The sequence below is a fragment of the Lynx canadensis genome, chromosome B4 (assembly GCF_007474595.2).
Source record: "Lynx canadensis isolate LIC74 chromosome B4, mLynCan4.pri.v2, whole genome shotgun sequence".
NCBI classification, from domain to species: Eukaryota; Metazoa; Chordata; class Mammalia; order Carnivora; family Felidae; genus Lynx; species Lynx canadensis.
Window position 1 is genome coordinate 113,894,653 of NC_044309.1, and position 17,771 is coordinate 113,912,423.

The 17,771-nt window shown below is 32.9% G+C and overlaps 1 protein-coding gene across 3 annotated transcripts in view; it reads right to left on the reverse strand.

Annotated features, from left to right (window-relative positions):
* Positions 1 to 17,771, reverse strand: part of EEA1 (early endosome antigen 1) — a 115,062-nt gene that overhangs the window by 61,274 nt on the left and 36,017 nt on the right. For all 3 annotated transcript variants that reach the window (XM_030323372.2, XM_030323371.2, XM_030323374.1), the window contains 5 exons: positions 17,602 to 17,641; positions 16,097 to 16,210; positions 15,263 to 15,384; positions 13,976 to 14,131; positions 7,039 to 7,155 (listed from right to left, as the gene is read on the reverse strand). In XM_030323372.2, coding sequence (XP_030179232.1) covers positions 7,039 to 7,155; positions 13,976 to 14,131; positions 15,263 to 15,384; positions 16,097 to 16,210; positions 17,602 to 17,641 — 549 coding nt within the window. The remainder of the gene's footprint in view (positions 1 to 7,038; positions 7,156 to 13,975; positions 14,132 to 15,262; positions 15,385 to 16,096; positions 16,211 to 17,601; positions 17,642 to 17,771) is intronic.

The window sequence follows — 17,771 nt, forward strand, 5'->3', positions numbered from 1 at the left end:
GCACCCAGAAGAGATGTGTGCCTTGTCCAACCAACAGAAACAAAGAAAGAGTAAGAGTCGAAAGACTAGAGGGAAAAAAACAACTTTTGAGTTAAACTGTTAAGAAAATTCTCTTTTTATAAACATTTCTTTGTGTTACTGGCTAGTAACTCCAGATCTTTCTGGATGTAATTTTACATTTTTTTCTTTTAAGAAAATTACATTTATTTTGGACTTTGTATGTTAAATTAAGGCTATTCATTGATGTATAACTGTGTTGCATCTTTTTACATTTTCCCCCCACCTTGACCCTGACATCCCCCCTCCCCCACTCAAAGCTGTGCTGCATCTTTTTAAAGAAAATTCTAAGTCACTGAATTTCATGAAGGCCGCCATGCTCACATATACTAAGAATGTGGGCAGGATATAATTTTAAAACATGCTGCAAAAATTGAAGGCTAGTAATGAGCTAGCAAGTCTTCTCCACAGGCTTACTTATGGTGTGACCAAATATTCCCACCAATTTATACACAGATGACCCCTCAGACAGCTTCAACCTTTAAGAAGTAAAGGCACATAACAACCGTAGACTTTAAAATTCACTTGCCCTAAAAAATTAATTGGAAGCTACCAGGCTTTATAGCACAGATGAGAGATAATTAAATTTTCCTTAAAAGAACCTCAACCACTTTCTTTTTAAAAGACCTAATCCAGGGGCACCTGAGTGGCTCAGTCAGTTAAGTGACCAATTCTTGATCTTAGCTCATGATCTCACAGTTCATGGGATCGAGCCCTGAGTTGGACTCTGTGCTGACAGCACAGAGCCTGCTTGAGATTCTCAATCTCTCTCTCTCTTTGCCCCTCCCCCACTAATGCATGCACACGCACACACACACACACATTCTCAAAATGAATAAATTAAAAAATATATTCTAAAAAAAAAGACTTAATCCACTCACACTGCATAATTTTTACATGCAGAAGGCTAACTATATTTAGTACTACAAATTTTCATTCTTACTACAGTCTTCCCATGAAATCTGAAGCAAAATATTATAGCAAATACATGGTTTTTGAAAACTGATTTAAGTATAGTGAGAGTCATTAAAGAACATAGTAATTGCACTTTCACATGTCCATATTAATTCTTAAAACAAAACATGAGATACATTATTATCTCTTTTCTGAATGAGGAAGTGAAAACTGAAAGAACCTCTATGACCTGGCCAAGTGGCAGAGTCATATATTATGATTCCAAGTCCAGTAAATTGTCACAACACAATTTAGACACGCAGTGAGTCAATTCATGCTTCCCCCAAAACACTCTATTCAAGTTTAAATTCCAAAATGATTGTTAAGCCTAACTCATAACATAATTATCGTTTGGGTAAGCAAAACTCCTTCCTTCCAAATGTTGTCCCGTCCTCTTGATTTCCTCACCAACTGCTCTCAACAGATTTTCTTACAGAGATAATTTCCCTATATTAGACTCCAGTTTTCACTTATTACTTGCCCAAGTAATGAGAATGAATGCAAAAAGATGGCATTTTTTTAGCTTACAAAGTAGTTTCAGGCATCTCATTTGTTCTTCAAAACAGCTTGGTGAGAAAAAACAAATTGAACTACTATAGCTCTCCAACATCTCATATTCTCTTGTGCTCTTACATGTTCCCATGCCTTCTGCATATCTTACTCTCAAAATGAATGCCATCAACCCCTCTGCCATGTGAAACGTTCCTTAACATCCTTGAAGACTAAGCTAAAAAGTTGTCTTCTACAAAAGCATTTGCTGATTTACTAGGCAGTAAGTTAGGAAAACTTCCACCTTGGTCTTGACCCGACACTGCACCAACACTTACCAAATAAAAACAAAAACAACAAACATTGACTGGGATGTTTACTAAAAGCCAGACACTGGTCTAAGCACTTAAACATCTATTAATTTATTTAAGACCCATGCCACTCCTAAGAGGCAAATGGGTAGGAAAGGAAACAAACTTGGAGAGGCTGTCACAGTCAGTCAGTGGCAAAGCTGGGATTTAAACATGCCTTCCACCAATGTACTACATACACCATTCCTCAGTGCACCACTCTGCAATAAATATAGTGGTAATACACAACAACAGAACTACTTGTCACATCTGGCTCTTGCTTTGGACTATGAGCACCTTAATACTAGGACTACCGGAAAGGGAAAGCAATAAAAGGATGGAAAAAGGATGAGAGGTAAAACCCAAAAAATAACTCAGTCTCTTACAATGACCTATACTAGTAGCTTTAACTAAGCATATTATTTTGTTCAGAATTTACATAAAAATAATTGAGTTGCAGAACTGTGTTTAAATGTTAGTGTACAAATGAATGAATGAATGAATGAATGAATATCAGACTATGATTCTTATTTGAAACTAATAAGAAAGTTTTTTCAATATTCCCTTTTATTTTTAAGTTTTCAAAAGCAGTAATTACAAAACACTGGTCTAATACTGAGGATACCTTGATATTAGTGCAAAAGCAATTATTGTTTCCATTCATTATGTATTAAAATATTGTCTATCCACCTTGATGCTGCTATATAACCTATAACAAATGCCCAAGGCATTTCATGTAATGGTCTTCCTAAGACCAAATACAAAGACTTCCAAATTCAAAACACGTGGATATCACCACTGTCAGCAATCATAGTTTGCCAAGGACATGGGATGAGGAGAGGTGGGAGAGGCAGATAGCAAGGATAATAAGAAAAGGATGCATTTCTGCACTTAACTTTAACTGGTGAGCAAATCCTAAACAGGAAAACATTTTCGAAAAAAAATTGTTAAGTCTTACACTGATGTAAGGATTATTAAGATGAGTAGAAGATGCTATTATTCCCTAATCAATCATATTCCAGTCTTGCCACACTAAATCATCTTGATTCTATATACTATTTATCAAATTCTCATAGTACTTCTTTTAATAATACGTGTGTGTGTATACATACAATCTGTGCTTCATTATCTGACCATACATTTCAGTCTATCAATGTCAAATCATGTCCTTTATTAATAGTTTAATGCTTCAAAATTATATAATAAATGACACTGATCATAAACATCCACTTTATGTACACATCTTGGTCAATTTCCGAAAAGTAGAACATCAATTTTTAAGAAATTAAAAATCAAACTGAGGGAGAAAGATAAAACTAAATTGTATATAGAAGTTTTCCACATATAGCTTGACAGGAGACAAAAGGGGGAGGGGGATGGACAGGTTTTCATAAAGCCACAGAAAAAGATCAAGTCAGCATCAAGAGTTGACAGAGAAATGGACAACGGTAAACTGATATAATTACTTCAGAAAATTTAGGTCACGTACTAAACTTGAACGTGTGTAGCCTGCACCCCAGCCATTTCACTTGGGAGACATAACAAAGAAATTTTTGCACAAATGCATGAGATTTATATGTGAATGTTCACAGCTGTAATATTTGTAATAGCAAGGAAAAATAAAATCTAGTGAAAAAGTAGAAGTATGCATAGATCACTTCTGCTGCATACCAAACAATAGGATTGTCACATGGAAAAGCATTTATGGTCTTAAATTACAAGCTGAGCTAGTTGCTGTTTTTCATAAAACACCATTTTTACTGGCAAGAGTAACAAAATTTGATTACTCATACTTGGTAGGAAAAGAACCTATCACGTAAGAAAACAGAATTGATACTATTTGTTTCCAGTAATAAAATTCAAGCTTTCAATGAAGGGCAGAATTTTGGAAAACTAGTATCCATCACCATGAGCTTGACACTTCCTCATACTTAAAGCCTATTCAGAGACTGATGGAGATATTGACAAATGATACTGTTTTTATATTGCACAAGGTAATGTGTTAATATTTGGAAGATCTGCATAACCAATATTTTACACCTGACTAATGCATGATGTTATAAAACCCACTCAAAAGGCAAAAAAAAAAAAACTAATAAATTTAATGTTACAAATATATAAACAGCATTGATATGGTTTCAGATTCTAGACTGTAACTAGCTATTGAGAAACTATGCCTTATCTAGTTTTGGTGTAGTATCAAATAAAAATAGCTATAATTATCCAAAAAAAAAAAAAAAAGAAGCTATTCAGAGATTCCTCTTCTTCCCAACTACATACCTATGTGAGATTGAATTTTCTTCACACCCTTCAACCATATCATAACAGATGAAATGTAAAAGCAGATGTGAGAATCCATCTGTCCTAATATTAAGCTAGACATTAAATAGGTTTGCAAAAATATAAAACACCACCACTATTTTTTGTTTTAGAAAATAGTCATCTTTCATAAGAAATAGTATTGTTAATATTTATTAATTAATGTTTTAAAGACACATATTTTTTAAATTTATGTTTTAATTTCTAATATACTAAATATCTATAGATATAACCCCAAAAATAAAAGCTCTTTGGAGTCTATAACAATTTTGAAAATATACAGCTTTCCTGAGATCAAGAGGTTTGAGGTTGGCCAAGGGCACAAGCAACAAATTACCCTAAACCTTAGGTTAAAATTGTGTCTATTATCTCACACAGTTTCTGAGGGTCAGGAATCCAGAAGCAGCTCAGCTGACGGTTACACCTCAGGGTCTCTCATGAGACTGTTGTAGTAAGCTGTGGGCCAGAGCTACAGTCTCTGATGATTTGAAAAGAACTGGAGGATGAGGATCTGCTTCTAAGCCCATTCGCCTGGCTGTTGGCAGGAGGCCTGATATTTCCAACCAATTATACTTACTTCTTTTTCCCCTCTACCATGTTCTTTTCTTTGGTTCTTCCCTTGCTATATTTCATCAAAATATTAGGTTCAACTTATTAAAAAGCAAGCCAACAAATTCACCATACCATTGAATATAAGGGTTTAGTGACTCTACTCCCCCACGACCAAAAAAGTAAAGACACAGAAAAAAAGTACTAACCAATACTTGCCCTGCCCCCAAACTGAATATTATCTGTTGCTCATCTATAAAGAAACAAGGTGGGAAATAACAGGCTGAAGGTCTCACATTCCCTGATTTAAAACTTACTGAAGGCTATAGTAGTCAGAGGCACCTGGGTGGCTCAGGAGGTTAAGCGTCTGACTTGGGCTCAACTCATGATCTCGCGGTCTGTGGGTTCAAACCCCATGTAGGGCTCTGTGCTGGCAGCTCAGAGCCGGCAGCCTGCTTTGGATTCTGTGTGTCTCTCTCTCTCTGTGTCCCTCCCCACTCATGCTCTGCCTCTCTCTCTCTTTCTCAAAAATAAGTAAACATTGAAAACAAAAATTTTTTTTCAAAGTTACAGTAGTCAAAACAGTAGAGTACTAGCATGAAGACAGACATATCGACTAATGGTATAAAAATAGAAAGCCCATAAGTAAACATTCACATACATGGTCAAATGATTTTTAACAAGGGTGCCAAGACCACAGGAAAGGACAGTCTTTTCAACAAATGGTGCAGGAGAAACTGTTTATCTATATGCAAAAGAATGAAACTAAACCCTTACCTTTCACTATTAAAAAAAATTAACTCAAAAATGAATCAAAGACCTAAACATAAGACCTAAAAGTATAAAACCATTAAAAGAAAACAGGGGAAAAGCTGCCTGACGTTGGATTTGGCAATGATCTCTTAAATATGACACCAAAAGCACTGGCAACAAAAGTAAAAACAGACACTAGATTACATCAAATCAAAAACTCTGTGCATCAAAGGTGTGACAGTAACGTATAAAAAGAAATATACATTTGGTGTTCATCTCCATTTCTGGAACAGAACTCCAAAAACCCTTGCAATTTCCTAAGTGAAAAGAGTAGCAAAGATGTCTTTTGTTAGTCATAACAACTCCCTTTCAACCACCAATGAGTTTATGTTAATGCGGTGATTTTTTTTTTTTTTTTTAGAAAGCTCCTAAGGATGGGGGCTGGTTGCCATGGGAACCAACCAAAATGAAAGGGTTGGAATTTTCAACCCCACCCCCTACCTCAGAAAGGGGACAGGACCTGGAGGTCAAATTAATCAGCAATGGCCAATAAATTAATCAATCATGCCTCTGTAAGGAGGCCTCAATAAAAACCCACAAGGACAGGGTTTAGGGAGATTCTAGGTTGGCGAACACATAGAAAGCACCCAGAGAGAGCGTGGGAGCTCCATGACCTCTCCCATACATCTTACTCTACAGATCTCTTTCATCTAGCTATTCTTGAGTTCTAATCTTTTATTTTTAATGTTTATTTATTTATTTTGAGAGAGAGAGAGAGAGCACAAGCGGGGTAGGGACAGAGAGAGAGGAAGAGAGAGAATCCCAAGCAGGCTCCACTCTGTCAGCACAGAGTCTGACATGGAGCTCGATCTTATGATCTGTGAAATCACAAGCCAAATCAAAATCAAGAGTCGGAAGCTTAAGCAACCCAGGCACCCCCTGAATTATAATCTTTTAAAATAAATCATTAATCTAGTAAGTAAAATGTTTTTCTGAGTTCTGTGAGTCATTCTAGCATATTAATCCAATCTAAGGCAAGGGTTGTGGGAACCTCCCATTTACAGCCATAGCCATTTGGTGAGAAGTACAGGTAACAAGTTGGACTTTGAACTGGTATTTGTGGGGGGAGGGGGCAGCTAAACCCCTGTGGGATCTGACACTATTTCCCACTATCTCCAAGTAAATGGTGGTAGAACTGAGTTACACTGTAGATCATCCACTGGTGTCACAGAACTGCTGATATGTGGAACAATCATATGTCTGGTGTCAGAAGTAAAGGTGTAGTAAAGTACTGAGAGTAGAGGAGACACACAGGAGTGTTTTTCCTCTACAAAAGGTGGTGGTGAATGGGGTGTTGTTCAGAGTACAGAATTTTAGTTCTGGAAGATGGAAAGAGTTCTGAAGATCGGTTCTGTAACAATGTGAATGTACTTAACACTTAAAAAAAAAAACAACAGAGTAATAAAGTCACACTGTACTCATGCCAATATATAAATAACATACACAAGATTAAAATTTAAGATACATAAAACCAATTCACCACTCTATGTAGTTTTTAAATACTCACCTGATTTTTTTGTGTTAATTCATTAAGTGAACTTTTAAGTTTTTGTAGTTCCTGCACATATACAGCAACTTCCTGGGGGCCTTTGGCAAGTTCACTCCTCAGCTGGCTTATTGTGGCCTTAAGAAAAAAAGAAAAAAAAAAAGAAAAAAAAATTAGAGGGAACTAAAATGGAAAAGAGAATGGAAGTATCCAAAGGTTTTAAAGTTACACAGATTTATGTCACTGTTGTTGTTAAATTGATATAATACTTCGAAGTTTCGACTTAGTTCTTTTTCCTACCACCCTACTGCCACCCCACATCATTTTTGACTGAAAATTAATTTTTAAAATTTATCCAAAATGTTTAACCTCATTTATTTAATAATGAATGAAATGAATAGTTGGCATCCTACTTTATGTATCTGAGTCAGCATCAAACTATCAACCTGAATTTACTGGCTTTGAAACTCTGTACTTTAATCCTTCTGGATTTAAAGAACATATGCAAGTTACTGCCTACCTTTTATCCCAACTTCTACAGGATAGCCTTTCTTTTTACTTTAAAAACATGTTAAATAAACACAGTCACACAATACAGAATCACCTTGGAAAGGTAGCGAATCATCTTTTTGACTGTAATGGAAAGTATCTGTCCAAAGAAGTTATACAGAGTTTTATTAGATATAATTTTATTAAACTGGGTCATTCCATGACTAGGTATAATAGCTGGACACGAATTTGCTTTAATGCATCTTAACAAAATTAAGACAAAGGTTTGATCATTTAAAAGTAAGAAAGTCTCAGAAATAGAAACTTCCTATACATGAAAGCTTCAATGACCAGAGAGAGAGACTAAGTACTGCTTTTTAAGTATGGTTCCTTGCAAGTGACATTAACAAAACAACTTTCTATTTCTAATATTTAGCTTATTGACTTCACTTTTTACATTCTTAAAGCTACATTTTCATTGTCTATATTCTTTATTAGTAAATAAATTTTATTATGGAAAACATTTAAAAAAATTTTTTAATAAACACAAGAGTAGTTATCTACATCAAATATTACAAATACATCTTCAAGGGAGAAACCTTAGAAGACTACTGATTTATTTTGACAGTAACGCCAAGAGATCTGTTACTCTTCTCTTAAAAACCCTTCCAGTATGTGTGGCACTTTTTTTTTTTTAAGGATTCTCTTTGGTGGTATATCTTCATCTATCACAGTGCTTTGGTTTTAAGTTTTGGAAAACCATCTAGTAAAGAAGGTAAGTGATTGAACTGAATGATTAAACACTTGGGCTTATATTATTTTAATATAGTTGATGAAACTAGTTTTTTGAGTGTTTTCCAAACTGGTTTAAAGTCAACTAAAAGAGGTTTCAAAAAAGTTTTTACAAATAGCAGCATGTCTAAGATATTCCTGGCCTAACCTTTTAAGGAAAACATTCATGTAAATAAACCAATTCTGATATACTGACAGGCAATCTGTCATATTGCTTTACAGTTACAGCTTCTACACAGGGTGTTTCAACATATAACAACATATACATATATATATATATATAACATATACATATATATATATATATACACACACACACAGACACACACATATATATATATAATATATGCCATATATATCCTATGCTTCAAAGAAGGAAATGTTTAAATATTCATTATTTTTAACTATATTCAAGTTAAAGGCATATCCTAATAATTTCTTTCTTAAACAGATCATGTAACCTTTTCATTGATACTGGGAGTTTATTTCAAACTGCTATCCCTAATAACTTTGAATCTCAGGATCATTTTCTGTTAGTAACATTATGGATGTTCAGAGAAATATTAGGAACAGTTTGGCTATTTTAAGTTACCCTATTTTAATCATTAGCGTAGATGCCAACTTATCACAAAAGAAGATATATTATTGTATTTAAATCTTGACTTGTAAATATCTTATCAAAGGATTTAGCAGAGTGACACATAATAAACAGAAATAATAGCGCATATTAAGATGCAAATTAGGAGTATATTTCATTAAAAAACCATGATTCCACATTAAATTTTATAAGATATAGTAAGCCAAGAGTAACATCTGTCTTGCTGATTAACTCCGACATGTAGAAAAAACTAAACAAGCAAAATGTAAAGCAAATATATTCAACAATATCTTGTTATATTTTATAGTTTTAAAATATGTTCTTATAAATGACTTTATATTTTAATACCTAAAGAATTAAACATTAGGTATATCATTTATCCTTTGTACAAATATGTATATTTTTAACTATAATTTTTTTAAAAGCAACCATTTGAAATTTTTTAGTTTATTCAAGGGTGGAAAAAAGAAAGATGTGGGAAGAGTTTACAACAAAAGGTATACTTCAGTCATGGAGAGGGAAAGGAGGGGAATGAACTACAGATAAGGTTCATTTTCTCTGTTGTACATCATGAATCATTTCAATGTTTTACAATGATCATGCATTATGTTTGTATTGGGGGAATATACAAACTGAAAAGTCAAAATGTGCAAGAAAATACATTCCCTGTTCAAATAAGACTATGGGTCAAATTCAAACAAAGATGGCTCTCCACTCCAGCCACAAAGACATTCCTCACTGTTTAACAGGCCAAACTCATCTGCGCTTTGAGACTTTACAGTTGCACTCCCTCTTCCTGAGAATGCTTACTCACAATTCTTCACCCTCTTGCTTACTTCTCACACATTCCTCCTTGAGAAGACCTTCCCTGATCATTCTATCTAAAACTGTCATACATTATTGCCAGCTCCACTACTGCCCATACATACCCTGCTTTATTTTTCTTTATAGCATTTATTATTACCTGATTTTCCATCAGATTTGATTTATTCACGTATTATCTGGCTTCCACAAAAGACTATAAGCTTTATGAGAGCAGGCCCTCTGTCTTATTCACTGTTGTATTCCCCACACCTAAAACAGCTACTGACCCTAGGCATTCAAAAACTACTCTCTAAAGGAATGAGTGATTCGTCTCCAAGGAGTTAATAGATATTTGTTCCCAGTATCTGAGACCCGATAAAATAGCCTCCATTTCCTTGAAGCCATGTTACTGAATTCAAGTTAGACTTTTACAAAAAAATTTTAAATTAAAAAATAATTAGAGATATTTTGAGCAAATATCCTGCTAGTGTTTTAGAATTATAATTATTGTGCTAATAATATTCTACTACAATTTGTATGTAATTATTTAAAGACGATTGAAAATTCACTTGATTAACAAAAATAAGCATATCTTTGAAGTTCTGAGGTTGCCTTAAAACACAAAATTTCCATTTGACAATAGAAGGAGCTATATTAAAGGTATTACTAACATTAAAAAGCCTTCCCAAAACACATTACCTCAAGTTTAAGCATCTCCATTAGAAAGCAGAAAAAAAAAAATAATAAAATGATGGATGAAAGGTGGAAGACTGACAAAAGTACACACTGAACACATAATAAAAATGTCCAAACATAGTGCTAAAACTGATCTCTAATATTAGTACACTTTTAAAAGATATTTAAGTACTCTTTAATAACTATGCATGAGTATAACCATTTTTATTCCATATCTTTGTAAATATTTTAGCTTTTAAAATGAGTTTATTTGGAATTCAAATAAAATTCTTAAAAAACCATTTACATTAAAGACCACACCAAATGTAAGTTGATTATAGCTTTGATATTTTCAGTAATGTAAATTTTTAAAAATAATACTTATTTTAACCCTTAAATCCTCAATTTCTGATGATAACTATTTATAAAGTACTTTCAAATGCTTTAGAATGAATTATTTTTCTATATGCCTTCTAAAATATCTAAACCAAAAACACAACAAAACAAAACCAAACCTGTCAATGAATTCATAGGCATATCTAAATGAATGTAATGGAACATAAGGACATACTTAACAATGTATATTACATCATATGTCTTTAGCTTCAATTAGAAATACCAAACAAATCATTACATTTTTAGCTCCTTTAATTCCTGTTCGTGTATTTTGTTTCAGATACCAGTATTTACGTTCAGTAAAGTAGTAATAAATACATAAAGTAAGTTTTTCATTAAGTGCTATAATTCACCAACAAATTTAAGAATAGGATTTAATTTTAATAAATTAATAAAATACATGCCACATATTTAAAAAGTAAGCACAAGCTAAAAACAAATGGTTTATAACATTGTTATAAACAAATGAGATGGAATATCTAGACATTAATTGTTTTAATATAAAAATGGTGTGAAACAACTCAAAAGTATTTTAAGTTGTACTCAATATAAATATTACATCATATAACACGGCAAAATATAAAAAGTAATAACAGTAAGTATTAGGTCAAAATTAATAGCACAAATTTACTTATAAGGCAATTATCAGACCACCCTAAATGAGAGAGAACATGATTCAGAAAAGACTTGAGGCTTTGGAGGAGACCTGGGATCCAATCCTAGCTTCCTTTATATGAGGTACATGAACTTAAACAAGTTATTTCACTTCACCGAGCTTCAGATTCCTTACACATAAAACAAACTTAATACTTAATTTACAGAGTTAAAAGAAACAAAAGAGACCATATATTTAAAGTACCTGGCATATTATCTAAAACTTGGTGGTGCTCAAAACCTAAGAGCTTGTTTCCAATAATATTACTCTGACTCATGCTACCACTTCCTAAACTTGTTCAACATAATCTGAAGTCTCAATCATTACACACCTATTAGTTAACTAGTAGAAAGTAAATATTACCCTTGTTTTACTAAAATGATGAGGAAATGTTAAGTGCTATTCAGCAAATCTCTTTATTTTAACATTTATTTCAAAACATTTAAAAAGATAAACCTTTATGAAAATGTAAAAGTTAAGATGTGAAGAATGAATTTCTATGCCATTTTTCTTCTTTTCCAGAAACATCAATTTGAGAGAGAGAAAAAAATTGTTTCCCACAATTACTCTTGTTGATAGGAGGACAGTACAGGGAAGTCACTAAATCCTTTTCCCCAAAATCTTATAACTCTAGTTATACTTTTTCATCTTAAATGACTTCTTGCCATAACATAGAAGATAATCTAATCTACATGAATAAAAATACAAATTTACAAAAATCCTCCATATTAAAGTAATTCTTAAATATTACTCAGAAATATTTTCCCACATATATTTTTCCCAAAATGCAAGCAAATATATAAATTTCTTCTCCCTGTTCAAATTCTATTTGTATAACAAGTATATGTATAACTCCACAATTCTCAGCAGGAAACAGTCAGAAAGGATTATACTTTAAAAGAGATATATTCTAAAAGTGCCATTGCTGTAATTCAATTTTAGTCAACCTGTTACATTTGATTTGAAACCTCATATAATATTAAAGGAATTTTTAACCAAAAGAGAGTATAATTTTTTAGAAATTTGAGAAATACCAGTGGGCAGGCAGATTTAATCAAAAGTAATTCTTATTAAAACACAGAAATAAATGACTCGATTCACTCAGATTCAAGCATTTCTACTTTCACATTATCTGAATGGGACTTTTCCTCATGAGACTTCTTTGATTCAGCATCTCCTTGACTGCACATTAAAAGCTTTTAACTGCCTTCAATAAATTTATGAACTCCCTAAAATTGTTTGAAAAATTGTGGGGTCAAGTGTCATTGGGCTAAAAAGATCACTTTTGGGAAGTCTGCACCTGAAGTTCATAAACTTTAAAGTCTAAAGTGTTAAGTAAGCATCATAAAACTTCACATGACTATGCATGTTGTACCTACAAAGGTTCACCATTCCCCCTTTACAAAGATACAGAAAGAAGTAAAATAAAGGGTGACATGGTTATCTATAATATTTATACTCCATAGCTCATTATGTTACTAATTATGAATAGAATGGCTTTTAAGATCACCAGCTTAAAAACTCTAAGAAAAGCAAACTACAACATTACTGTAACAACCTCTTAAACTGAAAATATGGAAAAATAGAGGTCCATGTCACATAAGGCAGCTTAAGAACTACAAATATCTATTAATATTTTGTTAACTGTTAACAAAATATCCTCTATAATACTTTAGTAAAAAAGACAAAGGCTACATTTTTAAGCAAATATATTTACTAAAAATCCTAGAGCTTGCCATATACTAACATAATTATATCAAGGATTTACAGGTCAAAGTCAAGTCATGTGACAAATGGTGGAAGGAACTGAAAATGTTTATCCTGAAAAAGAAAGAACTCAGAGTAAATATGAACAGTCTCCAAATATCTCATGTGGAAAAAAGGAACAATTTATTCTGTGTAATTCCTAAGGAGAACTGGAATCAGTGCATGGAAATTCTAGGGAAACAAATGTCAATTCAATGGAACGGCTGACTTATGAAGAAATATGCACCCCTACACCACCTAGCAAGAGTTGGGGATCACTTATCAGAGAGACTACAAAGGAGGGTCCTGGGTGAAGTGTTAGTCTAACAGATTTTTAAGATTTCTTTCAACAACATAATTCAATAATCGATAAGTGAAAAACAAGCCTACTAGAAAATAAGTTTTCCTAAATATTTTTCCTAAACAACATTGATAATACAATTGTAAAAAAATGAAATCATGCTTCCTTTACTCCTACACCAAACTGAGATAAACTCAATTACCACTTATTGACTAGCCTGGATCAAATTTAACTTTAAATAATCATTTCTCCACAATATGTACATTTATTAAATAGACCATACACTTTTATACATTCTTCTCTACATGTCTAGCTTTATAAAGCAAAATTAAATATTGTCTCTCAGACTATACTGACTATACACAAATATCACTCAGGGCAAATGAAAGTCAAGTATTGTTTTGATAGATCGCTTGGAAAAATTTCAACGGCTGGCTTCACTCAACAGTATACACTAAACAAGTTAACAACAATCACATTTAGGCACACTGAACTTATTTACCTCTGAGTTAGCATATTCTGCTTGTAACTTTTTACACTCATCTTTGAGTTTCTCAGATTCTTTTTCACGCTCCAACGTCATGTTGTCCATTAGTGTTTGAACTTGGACCAGTTCTTTCTTTAGCACAGCAACATCTTCTATACCAGGTCTCTGAAGCTGTGAAGCATGTTCATTAAAAATTATAGTGAAAAACGAAAATATGGTTTTACTACAAAGAAATCAAAATGAAAATAATCTTTAATATCAATTGTTAGACTGCAAATGTTGACCACTGATACCTTTTTCCCAAAAAGCCTCTCCTCTTCCCAATCTTTGTCATATTTAATAGTATCACCACAATGTGAAAGAGAGCAAATTCACAATTATCCTTAGTGCTTTATTTGCTTTCTTTTCCTTCACAAACTGCACTCCATGGTTATAACAATCACTTAATAAATGCCACATTTTGAAGCATAAATGCCCCATTTTCTATCCTAGGAAACTGATAATAAAAATAAAGGAGCAGATGTAAGCATAATTAGGGTTTGTTGCTAATGGATATGGATATGCATATGGTTGATTTTATTCATATATTTATTGAGTGCTAAATAAAGGGCAGAGAGGCACCTGGGTGGCTCAGTCGGTTGAGTGTCCGACTCTTGGTTTCAGGTCAGGTCATGATCTCATGGTTCATCGGATCGTGCCCTGTTTCGGGCTCCTCGCTGACAGCACAGAGCCTGCCTGGGATTCTCTCTCTCCATTTCTCTCTCTGCCCCTCCCCTGCTCATGCTCTTTCACTCTCTCTCTCAAAATAAACATACATACATACATACATACATACAGGACAGAAAGGAGACAAGGACAGATCCAAAGTTGTACACCTTGGGAGAGCACTGAAGACGTATAGTACCAATGACAGAAATAGTTGGGGAGGAAATACGATGACCTGATGCTACACTTGTTGAATCCTAAATGAAGCTAGAAATGCAATCAGAAGTTTTCTAAAGTAGGTGGATTTATAAAACTAAAGGGCAGGGAAAGGTCAGGATCAGAGACGCAGATAAGGAAGCTAGTAAAAAGACACATGATATTAAGATAGAAACAACAAAAATGTTAAGGTAATAAATTTTGTATCACACATTCCATTTTTATTTAAAAAATCACATTGGTATATGTGTAAAGGATAGAACTAGAGGGAATTTTCCTTTCCTTCATTTTACTCAAGCAATACTTTTAACATTTTTTCAGAGTATATATTTTTCATTTAGAAAATTATAAAAGTACATTTCAATAAGGTTTCTGAATTACCAGTTCAGTCTTCAGATCTTGAATTATAATTGTTTCTTTGTTTAATTCCTCTGTCAGATATGTCACTTTTTGTTCAGCAGCTTCTCGAAGACTCCTTTCTTCATCATATTTTGACTTTATATCTAATTAAAGATAGTTATATAAATATTAGTTTCATGGCATTAACTCTAGGAAAGGGTAGTTTTATAAATTCTTATCTATTACATTGCATATCTACATATTATTAATATGTATTAATTACATATTATTATGTACGCATAACTACATATTACTAATATATACATATTATTAATATTAATTCAAATTCACATTCCTTAGATAACCCTAAATATATACAATAAACTTTTACTTCTGATTAAATGATGAACTTAAAATAATCAGATGTTTTTGTCTAAATTCCATACAGCACTGTCACTAATTATCATCTTAATGTATACTTAATCACATATAATAGTTTAACCTAAAAGCATGTAGTTAAAGAAAAAGTAATTGATTGCATAACCAAATGTTAAATCTAACTGTATTATTTAATTTCCTCAAAATGTTACTTGTTAATCTTTAAGCATGCCCCAAAGAAAATTCACCTTTTCTAAATTAGAAGAAAAATTCTACAGAGAAAATCGATCCTTTGAAAGGAAGAGGTGAGAGGACAAACAAAATAATTTATACAGCAACTCTATTATTAAATTCCAATAATCACTACCATAGTCTATAACAAATGTTTTACCACACCAAAATACAATACACTAAAATATAATGCCTTATTTCCAGGATATACAATGGCAAAAAGGTAACAAGACTCATCATTGGCTAAAAAGATCTGATTCAATTTACCTGCAATTTCAGTGGCAAGTTGGGCTGCTTTCTGTTCAAATAAGTCTTTCATTTGCTTAATATTAAAATTTTCTGTTTGGGCTTCTTCTAATTGTTGTTCCAAAGACTGTAGTTCTACAAAAATGTATCATAGCTATTTAAATACATAATTAATGCTAATTACATTTCCTAAACTGTTATTACTTATATCCTAATCATTGTTGTAGTTAAAGACAATCAACATGAAAAGAAAAAACAAAAAAAGAGAATCAACATGAGTCTATCATCCAGTTATAAATGGAGAATCTTCATATTTCAAGAATTAAGCATATCTGGTTCATTTAAACACAAGTCAATTTATAAATATATAAAACAAATCAAAGGAATATTTAGCATCATACTCAAATAATCTATAAATATTTGTTTCAAAAGTATTTTGCTTTTACATTTCAGTTATTTTCCTATAACCATCAACTGTCCAAAAAGGAACATATTCTGGCTTTCTAAATAAAATTGATTATATTGAGAAACAAAATTAGAAATGGTTTAAGAACAGGGAGCCTGGGTTAACCATCAGTTAAGCATCCGACTTTGGCCCAGGTCATGATCTCACAGTTTGTGAGTTCAAGCCCAGAGTAGGCTCTGTGCTGACACTTCAGAGCCTGGAGCCTGTTTCAGATTCTGTGCCTCCCTCTCCCCCTCCCCCACTCTCTTCCCCTCTCCTCCCCTCCCCCACTCACACTGTATCTCTCTGTCAAAAATAAACATTAAAAAAAGAAAGAAATGGTTTAAGAACAATCCAAGTCTTAAATAAAATAATTAAAATCTGCAGTCATCTCCTAAAGAGATTTCAAAAAAAAAGGGCGAGACAGATTTCAGAGGGAAAGTAAATACAACAGCTAACCTCAAAATACAAATCTGATTATTCATTGAGCATTCCTCCAAAGTCAATTACAAAGATGATAGCTTCATCATTTTATTTCAAGAGAAAAAGAGGACATCATTCTTCAAACTAGATTTAACTTTTCACTAAAATGTACTAATGTGATATTTCAGAAGTTTATAACTTCAGAATATACAGAACAAAGAAAACACTAAGATTTTTATCAACTGATTAAACTATAAAGTTCACAAATAATATTCTAAACCTAAAATATGACTATTAGCTTCACTGTTTTAAAGCCAGAAAGTACAATCACAATACAAATTCATGTAGCAGGGATCAGAGAAAAAGAAAGTAAAAAGTGAAAAAGAAGAATGAGGGGGGTGCCTGGGTGGCTCAGACAGTTAAGCTTCTAACTCTTGATTTGGGCTCAGGTCATGATCTCACGGGTTCCTGAGTTTGAGCCTCTAGCTCTGCTCTGCACTGACCATGTGGATGGAGCCTGCTTGGGATTCTCTGTCTCCCTCTCTCTCTGCCCCTCCCCTGCTTGAGCTCTCTCTCTCAAAAATAAGTAAATAAACACTTAAAGAAGAAGAAAAAGAAAAATGAAGAAATATCTGCCTTAAGCAAAGTTCAAAGTTACCTGCTGATGAATCAGCCACCAATCCATCAGGTTTAGACTCCTCAATGGAAACAAGACATAAACAAACGCATTAAAAGAAAAAGACAATACTATTATAATTGCCAATGTGAAAAAAGTCTCTACAAGCCACATTCTATCAGGTAAGTAGCAAGATTCTGATTAAATTTTGG